The sequence below is a fragment of the Cydia strobilella genome, chromosome 4 (genome assembly GCF_947568885.1).
Source record: "Cydia strobilella chromosome 4, ilCydStro3.1, whole genome shotgun sequence".
Classification (NCBI taxonomy): domain Eukaryota; kingdom Metazoa; phylum Arthropoda; class Insecta; order Lepidoptera; family Tortricidae; genus Cydia; species Cydia strobilella.
The window spans coordinates 11379084-11391177 of record NC_086044.1 but is presented as its reverse complement, the minus strand read 5'-3'; the positions used below and the strand labels follow the sequence as shown (position 1 = coordinate 11391177).

The 12094-nt window shown below is 38.5% G+C and overlaps 1 protein-coding gene across 1 annotated transcript in view; it reads left to right on the top strand.

Moving 5' to 3' along the window:
- Window positions 1-12094, top strand: part of LOC134741033 (collagen alpha-2(IV) chain-like) — a 57381-nt gene that overhangs the window by 32202 nt on the left and 13085 nt on the right. The window contains exons 2-7 of the mRNA XM_063673771.1: window positions 8790-8981; window positions 9217-9261; window positions 9378-9662; window positions 10245-10499; window positions 10751-11534; window positions 11826-12086. Of these exons, the coding sequence (XP_063529841.1) occupies window positions 8790-8981; window positions 9217-9261; window positions 9378-9662; window positions 10245-10499; window positions 10751-11534; window positions 11826-12086 (1822 nt within the window). The remainder of the gene's footprint in view (window positions 1-8789; window positions 8982-9216; window positions 9262-9377; window positions 9663-10244; window positions 10500-10750; window positions 11535-11825; window positions 12087-12094) is intronic.

The following is a 12094-nucleotide window of genomic DNA, read 5'->3' as shown; positions in this document are numbered from 1 at the left end:
TAAAAGTAACCATCTCACCCTCGAAATATCACCCTTGGTTAACAATCTACAATTTTTAGGAAGTTTCATGTCATGACTTCATAAAAACAAGCTTGTCTTCAGAATGTGCAAATGCGTTAGAGGATATTTCGGGAACCGAGCTTAACGTATCCTGTAAAGGTCACTTAACAAAACAACCTACCTAACACTAGTTAAGTTTAACATATACCTATGTTATTTTACTTCTAAGAAACAAACATTTTTGTGGTTGCAATTTATAGTTTTATTAAATAGAGATATAGTAACATTACTGGCTCATTAAATAAATAAATATTATAAATAAATATTAAAGGACATTCTTACACAGATTGACTAAGTCCCACGTTAAGCCCAAGGAGGCTTGTGTTATGGGTACTCAGACAACGATATTATACAGGGTGGAATTTCTAAATGGGTCAGTGAGGGCAGCTACCAGATCCCGTGCTGCTACGCGAAAACGGTCTTAGAAGACCTTCCCTCGATTTCAAATGAATGAAGATTGGCGTTTACAGATTTTGGAAAAAACATACAGGGTGCGAGAAAAAGGTAATTTTTGACAAAAAAAATTTTTATGTCAATCGATCCCATTCCTATCCAGGATCAAAAGCTTGTATGGGACCAAAAAAATAAACGGCTAGAAAAGCCACAAATCGAGGAAAACCTTTCCCATACAATTTGTATGAAAATTAACTTTTATTTTCACATTCTATTTTTTATGCCAATCGATTCCATTCCTATCCAGTATCAATAGTTTCCTAGGGGTCAACTTAAGGTAATGTACTAAAAAGCCAGAAATTAAAATAGTACATTTCGATGCTAGTGCGGAAAGTATGTCATTACTCCACGAGTACCGAGACTCGGGACGAGTGAAGAATGACATTTCCGCACGTGTATCGAACGACGTTTTTTAATACAGTTGCGAAAAAATAAGAAAAGCAACAAGTAAGGAATGGAATTCGAAACTTTTATATTATTAATTCTGTGACATCATTGACATTGACATTATGAAGAAGTGTTTTTCTAGCTTTTATTCGACTAGAATAGATTTTGTTATTATTATTGAACCCACTTCAATCAAAGTTTTTTTTTTCAAATGCATGTTCTATAAGACAGACACAATTGTAAATATTAATATTGTACTACTATTACCTAAATATCTTTATTTATGATTATTTGTGTATCATATATTTATAAAAACAATATCGAATGTTGCCTTTGGAAACTTAAAACATTCTTGCAGTAAGAAAATACGCCTCTTCTATGACAGGCGTTCCGTTCCATTCAGACAACTTATTAAGAACGGTTTTTCAACATTAAAAAGTAAACGTGTTATAATACTTATAATGATGAAGAGGTAAGTAATAAAATATGAACTATGCATATTTTTCGTATTCTTACATTAACAGTAGGTTTTTATGTTGATTACGACGTTTAAAGGAAACTAATATTAACACTCATCAATAAGTAGTCATAAATTGGAACAAGTAAAAATTTAAAAAAATTGGAAAAGTAAAAAGCACTAGTTCGCGAAAACCAACTTTCCGCACGCTAAACAGCCACGAAAAGTAGCACTTTTTGAGCAACTGTATTAAAAAAAACTTTTACATACATTTACTATGGATAAAACGTGAAATTTTATTCAAAGTTGTCTATAGATAGAAATATATAGAAAACACCCATGACTCAGGAACAAATATCTGTGCTCATCACACAAATAAATGCCCTAACCGGGATTCGAACCCAGTCACAGTACGTAGTCACAGATACATGAGTGTGTACTCTCTCTTCCGAAAATCGTTTTTTCCAGATCGCGATTTTTGCCATTCGCAATTTTTACCTTTTTATTTTTTCTCAATAGCTTCCTTTCCCGAAAGCATTTCTAACCATTCGCATATTTTCCCATTAATTTTATTTCCCACTAGCTTATTTTCCTGTTACGTTTTCTAACCATTTTCATGAACATTTCCACTCTACTTAATAGCGTTTTTGAATGCAAATACTTAATTTGTGGATGAAAACATTGAAATCTTACCTATAGGTAGGAATGTTATTGCCTTTATTCCTGTAATATTTGAGGTGTTCCCACCGTATTTGAATGAAAATTCAAGATTTTTCTTGGGATCATGTAATTTCAGTAGGGGTTAAACGCGTTGTCTCAGTTTGGGACGAATCGTTAGTCGGCGTGATTTACCTATATAAATAACCTATAAATTTATGACAAATTACAGTTTTCTTCCTTGAATTGTCATTGAGCCAAAAGTCGAAAGAACTTACAGACTAACAGACAGACGTACAGACTAACAAAACTACAAGGGTTCATTAAAAAGGTTTTAAAAACAACACCAATGTGATATACCTAGACTACCTAGAGTAATAAAAAAGAAACCAGGAGTTATCAATACCCTTACTTAATCTTCAGCTCGGTCTTCTAATACTCTTTCATTCCTTTTCTTTCATTCTTTTATGGACTTGAAAAAATTTTAAACCACCCAAAACTTGTAACTTGTGCGAGGGTGTTGGTTCGTGGCAACGAGATGACGGGCCGCGGGGCGGGGAGGGCTCGCGGGATGTGCGAATGGCCGTTATCTTCTGGGACACAGCAATGATTGTTTATCCAGCCCGTTCCTTGAATTGCAACTAATGACTCATTCGTTCCATAACCGTCCACCACCATTAAGCTGATATCAATTATTTCACGTTTTGCATTTTAGCGATTTTTATAGCACGGACTGTGAAAGTGTTATTTTAAAAGTCAAATTTCTATGAAATGATGACGTATAAATAACACTTGCACAATCTGTGCTAATAAAATCGCTGCCGACTTAGCTTGGTCTGACTCTACCTACATTCATTCCTGATATGTATTTGTTTAAATAGCTTCTTTTGTTAGGTACCTAATAACAGCGGACTAGATTTTGACTGACGAAGGAAGTTATTTGATAGGTATCTAAACTAGACCACAGAATATAGATTTTTTTCATTATACCAACTCGGAAAGGGTTATTTTAGGGGTCAGTATGACAAAAGTCGTGTTTAAGTAAAGTTGTTACATTCAATATTGCGCTGTTGCGTAGAACAGTTATGGTTTTGAATAAAACAAATATTTATAGGTACACATACATTTTGATTAGGTTTGTAATGTTTTACTGCCTAGTATTTTCCCAGCGGTGGTAAGGTGAAAATTATGAGTTACACTCGGCAACAAGGACTTATCCCGGCTTTAAAACCCTCGCACAGTTCAAGATTCACTTCTCTGAACCAATCATAGAAGCTTTAGTTTACTCGGGTATCAATAGAAGTCTTTGATGTAAGTATAAGCACTAAATTCCCATTTGTAGGATTCCGAACTAGAAACCTTAAAAGCTACCATTGTGCATGGGGTATATATCTGATACAATCTTATTTATGAACTAACAAATTGTGTGGTACATTTCTTTGCCTCATTTTTGGTTACATACTGTACATTAGTTACGCCGACCGACAACATGGTAGATAAAACAAACACTATAAAAAAAACATACACTTGACTTAACTTTTGTATGAGTTCTACATTTCCTGCTACCCAAAGGTTGTCTGGAAGAGATCGCTTTTTAGCGATAAGACCGCCTGTTGTTACCTGGTTCTATTTTTTTCTTTAAAAATTTCTTTGTAGTTTTACATGTATGTAAAATGTATAATTTTGGTGCAATAAAGAATATTTACTTATTTACTTACTTACTTACATTTCAACCTATAGGCCAAGCAATAAGAAGGTATAGAGGGAAATGCTAGGAACACAATTTTTGACTCCGACACTGTTTGGACTAGTTAGGTGAACATATCAAAAGTCCTCGGTCGTAGCCCTGGTGCCGGGGGGAGAGGGGTTTGAAGGTTCCATTTTTCGGTTTTTCGATTATATCTCGGAAACTATGCGTCTGAGCGACATGGCCACTTATACAAAATGGAAAGTGATTTAATTTGTTACAAGTTTTATTAAGTCAAGTTTTTCGATACTTTGTATAGTTTTTGAGATATCCGCTCTTGAAGGTTTATTTAGGGCACTCATTTTTATCTTGATTATCTACATCAGTGAAGCTGCTATAGGCCGGGTTTGGTATCGTTTTCGTATAAATCGGGGGTGCTGAATTCCTTTATGGTATCAACATTCACACCATTCCTAAGTAAAAACAAAATTAAAAAAAAATGTTATTTTTTAAACTCCTCTTTTCGCTCGCTTTTTTAAACTCGCATTTCCCGCTATAACTTTTTTTGGGTATTCATTTTCTGACCTTACTAAAGGTGTGGGGTATCGTTAGATAGGTCGATGAACAAAAAATTGTTCTCAAAAAAACTTAATTATCGAAAATAATCGGTTTGATGGAAAAAATGTATCAGCCGTCTAACTTTACTTGACCAAAATCATGAAAAAAAAAACCGGCCAAGTGCGAGTCGGACTCGCGCACGAAGGGTTCCGTAAGGGGAAAGGGGGCGAAGTGCGCCTGCCGTGTAAGTGCGCCTACCTGTAATTTAGTCTATATACCTTTTTTTAATACTGCGTCGGTGGCAAACAAGCATACGGCCCGCCTGATGTTAAGCAGTCTCCGTAGCCCCAGTACGCCTGCAACTCCAGAGGAGTTACATGCGCGTTGTCGACCCTAACACTCCTCTCCCTCGTTGAGCTCCCCTACATAGTTTTATAGGGGTAGGCGCACTTACATGGCAGGCGCACTTCGCCCCCTTCACCTTACCATTACGCAAAAAACTTTGGGTACGTAACCCTAAAAAACCGGCCAAGTGCGAGTCGGACTCGCGCACTGAGGGTTCCGTACATTACACAATTTAAACAATATATTTTTATGTCAAACGTGAGTGAAAGGTAAATTACGGTTTACGATTTATGACGTATTAAAAAAACTACTTACTAGATCTGTTTCAAACCAATTTTCGGTGGAAGTTTGCATGGTAATGTACATCATATTTTTTTTTATCATTCATCTTTATCATTCTCTTATTTTAGAAGCTAGAGGGGGGGGGGGGGGAACATTTTACCACTTTGGAAGTGTCAGTTCTAAGTACCCCTAAAATTTATTGTTTTTTTTTCTATTTCTGAGTGAAAATCTTAATGCGGTTCACAGAATACATCTACTTACCAAGTTTCAACAGTATAGTTCTTATAGTTTCGGAAAAAAAGTGGCTGTGACATACGGACGGACAGACATGACGAATCCATAAGGGTTCCGTTATTTGCCATTTGGCTACGGACCCCTAAAAACATGAAACGACACCCTAATGAGGACTCTCAACGAAAACTATTTCGAATATGATAGGTTAGGTCGTTTTTAGGGTTCAGTACCCAAAACGGGACCCTATTACTAAGACTCCGCTGTCTGTCTGTCCCTCTGTCACCAGGCTGTATCTCATGAATCATGAACAGTTGAAATTTTCACAGATGGTGTATTTCTGATGCCGCTATAACAACAAATACTAAAAACAGAATAAAATCAATATTTAAGTGAGGCTCCCATATAACAAACGTGATCTTGTCCGACAAAACCGGCCAAGTGCGAGTCCGACTCCGACTCGCGACTTTTATAGGTACTAGATTTGTAGAATTTATTTTTGCGTTATACTTAAGTTTTTCATTATCATGTAATACGAATTGCCTAATGCTAAAATGGGAACACCCAAATATTCCAAAATAATTGTTGTTCCGATTTTTATAACCACGATTTTCATAATCCCGATTTTACCATTATACGTCCGAAATATTAAAATTACGATTTTTGTTTTAAAAAATGGAAGAAAATCACGAATGTGCTATTTCCGAAAACTTAAAATCCGATTGTTATTTGACCGAAGGCTTAATGTTCCGATTTTACACTTTTCCGAAAATATTTTTTTTCCGAATTCTTAAATTCCGAAAAATCATTGTCCGATCGGAAATAAAATAATTCGGTATTCAGAAATTCGGTGTTTTGTAAGGTTGGAAAAATTAAATTCGTGATATTCAAATGAAGAATGAACGTTTTAGTAATTCGGTATTCAGAAATTCAGTCTTTTGTAAGGTCAGAAAAATGAAAGAAGTAAACTAAGTCTTGACAGAAGTCGGATTATGGAATCGGAATTATGTGGTTCAAAATTTAAAATTTCGGAATTATGGCAATTCGGAATACGTGATTTCAAAAATCGTAATTGTTAAATTCGGTGTTTGTCACCATCGGAATTGTTATAATCGGAATTATGTGGTTCGGAATTTACAAAATTCGGCTTATCGGAAATATAAATCTATTACGACAGTCGGAATTTTGATGTTTCGAGCATTTAAAAATCGGAATGATAAAATTCGACATTCTAAAATTTGGCATTAAAGTTTTCGGAATTATGTAGTGTACCCTGATAAAATACCTGGTATTTTGAGGGTCTAAAATAAAACTTAAATTAAAATACCTGGATGACCACGATGGACAGCAGCTAAACGATATTTTGTATAAGAGAAATGTCTGAAACTATGTCACTGGTTGCAATTACTAATCAAAAGTGCATAAAACTATGTAAGTAACTACTAAGAAGTGTATTGCGTCATGCAAATTTAAACGCAAGTGTTTGATGACAAACGCAAATTGATATTGTTATAACGCTTTAATAGGTTGTGATGTCTTAAATGTCATTCTACATATTGGTGATGATCTGATATTCTTATTATAGCTGAGTTCAACAAGGATCGGAATTTACACATAAGGTGCGTGCGTTTTTTAAGGTACCGCAAGATTAGCACAATACAGGGTGGATTTTCTTTTTGGGGCAGCAAGGGAAGTTTCTATCTCGCCTATCAATCGTGTTGCGTTTAAGGACTATAATACTGTATGAAGACATTACATACTGATTGTCGAGATAGAAAAATGTGAATAAAATTTCACGTTTTCTCCACAGTTCATGTATGGTTTTTTTTTTCTTTAATAGGCTATTCAGTACTAGTACATTACCGTAAGTTGACCCCTAAGAAACTATTGATACTGGATAGGAATGTAATCGATCGGCATAAAAAAATAGCATGTGAAAAATATAAGTTTTCATTTTCATACAAATTGTATGGGAAAAGTTTTCCTCGATTTGTGGCTTTTCTAGCCGATTTTTTTTGTCCCATATTAGCTTTTGATCCTCGATAGGAATGGGATCGATTGGCATAAAAAAAAACAGTTTGTCAAAAATGACTTTTTCTCGCACTGTATGTTTTTTTTTCAAAATCTGGAAACGCTAATCTTCATTAATCACCATATTCACTTAGCAGCACGGAATTTGGTAGCTGCCCTCACTGACCCAAAAAGAAAATCCACCCTTATCGGGTGTCCCTAAAAGCAACGCCAAGACTTACAAGGGCTTATAGATAGAACAGCTGATGGGCTACAAGATGTAGCCAATTTGCCCTTAATAAAAATCTCATAGCTTTTGAGATATCGGATATACCTTTTATAATCAGGATTCTTATAAAAGTGCCGACGTTCGTGACGTCATGTGTCATAGTCCAAAGGAAACAAAAAACTACGCAAATGCTATTGCATAAATGCATTCGTATATATATATATATATATATGTATGTATGTAAACACTTTATTGTACATAAGACAGATTACAAACACAATAAAAGAACATAAATATATACAATGTACAAAGGCGGACTTATCCCTATAAGGGATCTCTTCCAGTCAACCTTTGAGCAATTGAGAATGAAACAATAAACAATATATATATATAGGATAGAAAGGTGTGGAGTAGGTATATCACGTGTATGGTGTTACAAACGCACAATTTTATTAAAATACAAGCTAAAATTGGAAGACACATACTCGTGCCGCTGTGTACAAGGGATACAAAAAGAATTAAAAAGTTACGTTCCTAGACACATGTAACATTTGCATTAAAAGTGGTTTACAATAGATAGAGTTAGTGGTTTAGATCGATAGTTTGTCTATCTGACCTGGCTATAGTTTTCCACTCATCTACACGAAGGTTAGCTGGAAGAGATCCCTTATAGAGATAAGTTCGCCTTTGTACTTCCATTACTATAATTTATTTTTGTAAACCTGTGTTGTGTACAATAAAGTGATTACTACTACTACTACTACTACTACTATAATCCAGTGTAGACTGTGTAGTAGATAATATTGTAAGATTTGTAAGTCTGGTCGCGGATCCTAGATATTCCTCAAGGACGCATATTCCCACACCATAGTTCGATCGCTCTACAGCCTCATTTATTTAAGTATGTAGCACTAGGCGACGACAGATGTCAAACTACCTACTGAATAGACCAAGGGCCGGTTACACCAAACCGTCGGTCACCGTTAAAGCGTTCGCAAAATTTTATTGTATGGGAATTTGCATAGTTCGGTGCTCAGTGATGTTGATCAGTCTGTCAACTGTGGTAACTGGTGCAACTGGCCCTAAGGCCGGTAAATTGAACTGATTTTAATAAATGATGGTCACTGATTTATATGGGTCATTAATATGTTAAATAACAAAAGCTAGCTTATTCATGACATCATTCAGTGTCCTTGCTGTAAAATCCATTCAAGCCAACACATTTAGAATGGTAAAGCAATTGAACTCAAAAACAAGCTAACTAAATTACGTAAGTAATTACGTAACAACTTTAAATGATATACATACTCGTATGACGCTTTAAGGCCAAATAATATTGTCTTGTTGGAATTAATTGAGAATGTTACCACTTTTATCTTGTTTGAACTGATTGGAAATAGGTATTAAACTATTTGTACTTTTTTACTTTTCAGGCAGTATGCAATCAGACAGCTTGCCCGATCGACTGCTCCGGGATCAAAGGGGAACTGGGAGACCCGGGCCCGCCGGGCCCTCCGGGGTCCCAGGGAAACTACGGTGAGGACGGCCCCGAGGGCCGCCAAGGGCCCCTTGGAGAAATTGGCGACAGAGGAGAACCAGGAGATATAGGAGACAAAGGAGAGCGGGTTCGTATTAACACTCTGACATCGACAAAATTATAAATTAAAATAAAACAGATACCTGCGAGTAACTTATAAATGCAAGAAATAAATGAATACTGAATACTTTAAATAATTGAAACGGGAATAGTTTTCCAAATAAGGTATGAAATACTGCTACTTTATTTTGTCATTGAGGTACATATCACAGATTCTACCACGGCAAGCAATATTTTGTTATTGTTTATTTTTTTTATTTCAGGGTTCAGATGGACCATACGGACGAATGGGATTCCCTGGAAATGATGTAAGTAAATTGTTAGATAGTACGGTTGTTATGGCCCATTTTCCGATAAGAAACAATCTATAGCTAAGTAAAACTTTAACTATACAAATTCATATTTCGTATTCATTTTCGATTAGGGATCACAAGGACCAATTGGTGTTCAAGGCCTCCCGGGTTTGGATGGTTGCAGTGGTTTTGACGGTACTCCAGGGCCACCGGGACCTATTGGATTCCCTGGAGAGAGAGGTCAACCTGGGCTTCCAGGAGATAAAGGCCCGCGAGGTATGGCAGGAGACGGAGGAGCCAACTCAAGAGGCACGAAAGGAGACAGGGGCGAGAAGGGATTTCCTGGTTCATTCGGGTTACAAGGACCTAGAGGCTATGCTGGCGAAGCCGGCTTAGCCGGTGAAGATGGTGAACAGGTACCAACTGCAACAATTTAGCGCTATTGTTCAATAAGTTCGCTATTTATGATATAACTTTGCACCAAATGTACATAAATAAAAAAATAACGGTTACTTACCTATGCCGTAGGTATCATATCAAGACGTAACCAATATTACGTTTTCGTCCGGATTCAAATCATCTTCCTCACGTTGTCCCGGCTTTTGCCACGGCTCATGGGAGCCTGGGGTCTGCTTGGCAACTAATCCCGAGAATTGGCGTAGGCGCTAGTTTTTACGAAAGCTACTGCCATTTGACCTTCCAACCCAGAGGGTAAACAACTAGACATTGGGATTAGTCCGGTTTCCTCACGATGTTTTCCTTCACCAAAAAGCGACTAGTAAATATCAAATGATACGAGTATTCCGTACAAAAGTTCCGAAAAACTCATTGGTACGAGCCGGGGTTCGAACCCGCGACCTCCAGATTCAAAGTCGCACGTTCTCACCGCTAGGCCACCAGCGCTTACCGGTCCGGTCCGGATTCAAATATTGATTCAAATAGAAGTAGATTTAATTTACAAAGGTACCTACGTTTCTAAATCTAGTTCCTACATTTAGGGCCCACCGGGACCTCGAGGAAACCCAGGTAGCTGGGGAGCACCCGGCGAAGACACAGTAGGGCCTAAAGGTGACAGAGGCGATGTTGGTCTCGATGGCGAGCCTGGATCAAAGGGTACCGTTATATACGTTGGCATCGACGAAGCGCGACAAAATGTTACCATCATATCCAAGGGATTTAAAGGCTACAGAGGAGAAAGAGGATATAGAGGAGATAAAGGTGGACAGGGAGAACCTGGAGCAAGAGGACTAAACGTAAGTATATATATTCTTACTTCTATTAATTTAACTCTCGAAACTCCCCATAAAATGAAAGTTGGCCTTGCACCGCCCACGATTTATCTGCGTTGTCCGAAGGCGAAGGTTGACCGGCTAGAGAATGCTTTGCATTAAGTCCCCGCCTTTTGCACGATGAGATTCTTCCATGTAGGTAAAATAACCTAAACATCAAGTAATATTGCAGATTACAACACGTGTAAACTTACGTTTTTTATTCTATTATTTAGGGACCTTTTGGTACACGCGGTCCGCAAGGCTACAAAGGCGAAGAAGGTGAAGAAGGCCCTAGAGGAAAACCTGGTCATCGTGGTGCACCAGGCCCAGACGGCCCAAAAGGAGACAAAGGTGCTCCTGGATATGCAGGGCAGGATGGAAATGACGGGCTACCTGGAGAGCTAGGAGAAGACGGAAGACCGGGAGTCCCGGGAGAACAGGGATTCCAAGGACCTAAAGGAGTGTTCGATGAAACTTTTAGCGAACCATTAAAAAGGGGGGCACCCGGTCCCCAGGGACCTATGGGTGAAACTGGATTTATGGGATACCCTGGTTTAGACGGCGAACCTGGTTCTCCTGGTATAGTGGGACCAACTGGACCGCCGGGACCTCCAGGATTCCCTGGTCGCGACGGTAACCCCGGAATATCGCCTAAAGGTGAAACAGGCAGTAGTGGCTTCCCTGGCCCGCAAGGACCTCGAGGCTTACCTGGCAACCCTGGCCGACAAGGATCTGCCGGACCTAAGGGTTTCGCAGGCAATATAGTGAAGGGTGAACCCGGTGAAGCTGGCATGTCGGGTTTAGATGGTTTGCCTGGCCTTCGAGGAGATATTGGTGATACTGGATTTAGAGGGCCGCCAGGTTTTCCTGGAACAGGAGTTTACGGAGCCGGGCCCCCTGGAGAAGACGGAAGGCCTGGCCGGCCCGGAGAAGTGGGTAACCCAGGTGACCCTGGCTTACCAGGATATTATGGACCTAAAGGACAACGTGGTGATGACTGTCCGTTTTGCCAATCAGGTAAGGGTATTTGATAGCGTAATAGATACAAAAAACTTTAGTAATTTATTCAACTGCCATTACAAGTAGGTAAATATTCTTTATTGTGCACCATAAAGTTAAAAAAAATACACAAAGAGAGATCATACAAGCTTAAGACTAGGTAACAACAGGCGGCCTTATCGCTAAAAAAATATGCGGATATACTAAACTAAATTAATAACTAGCTTAAATCTAAAATAGGCCCTACTAGATTTTGTTATAAAATTCAACCACATCAAATCCTTATTGGCATAATCATTTTGTTTGTAGGGGCACCTGGTCCGCGAGGAGCCCGAGGTGAGCCAGGCAACCGTGGGCAGGATGGTATACGAGGCCCCGAAGGTTTACCCGGGCCCCGAGGAACAATGGGCGAAAAAGGAACAGACGGATTGCCCGGACTGAAGGGCAGCAAAGGAACTGACGGGTCGTCTGGTGCCCGAGGACGGAAAGGTTTTGCTGGAGCGCCCGGTATACTCCAAAGGGACTCTTTTGCTCTCACTAAGGCCGACGTCGGCCCCCCGGGTGACCAAGGTACGATA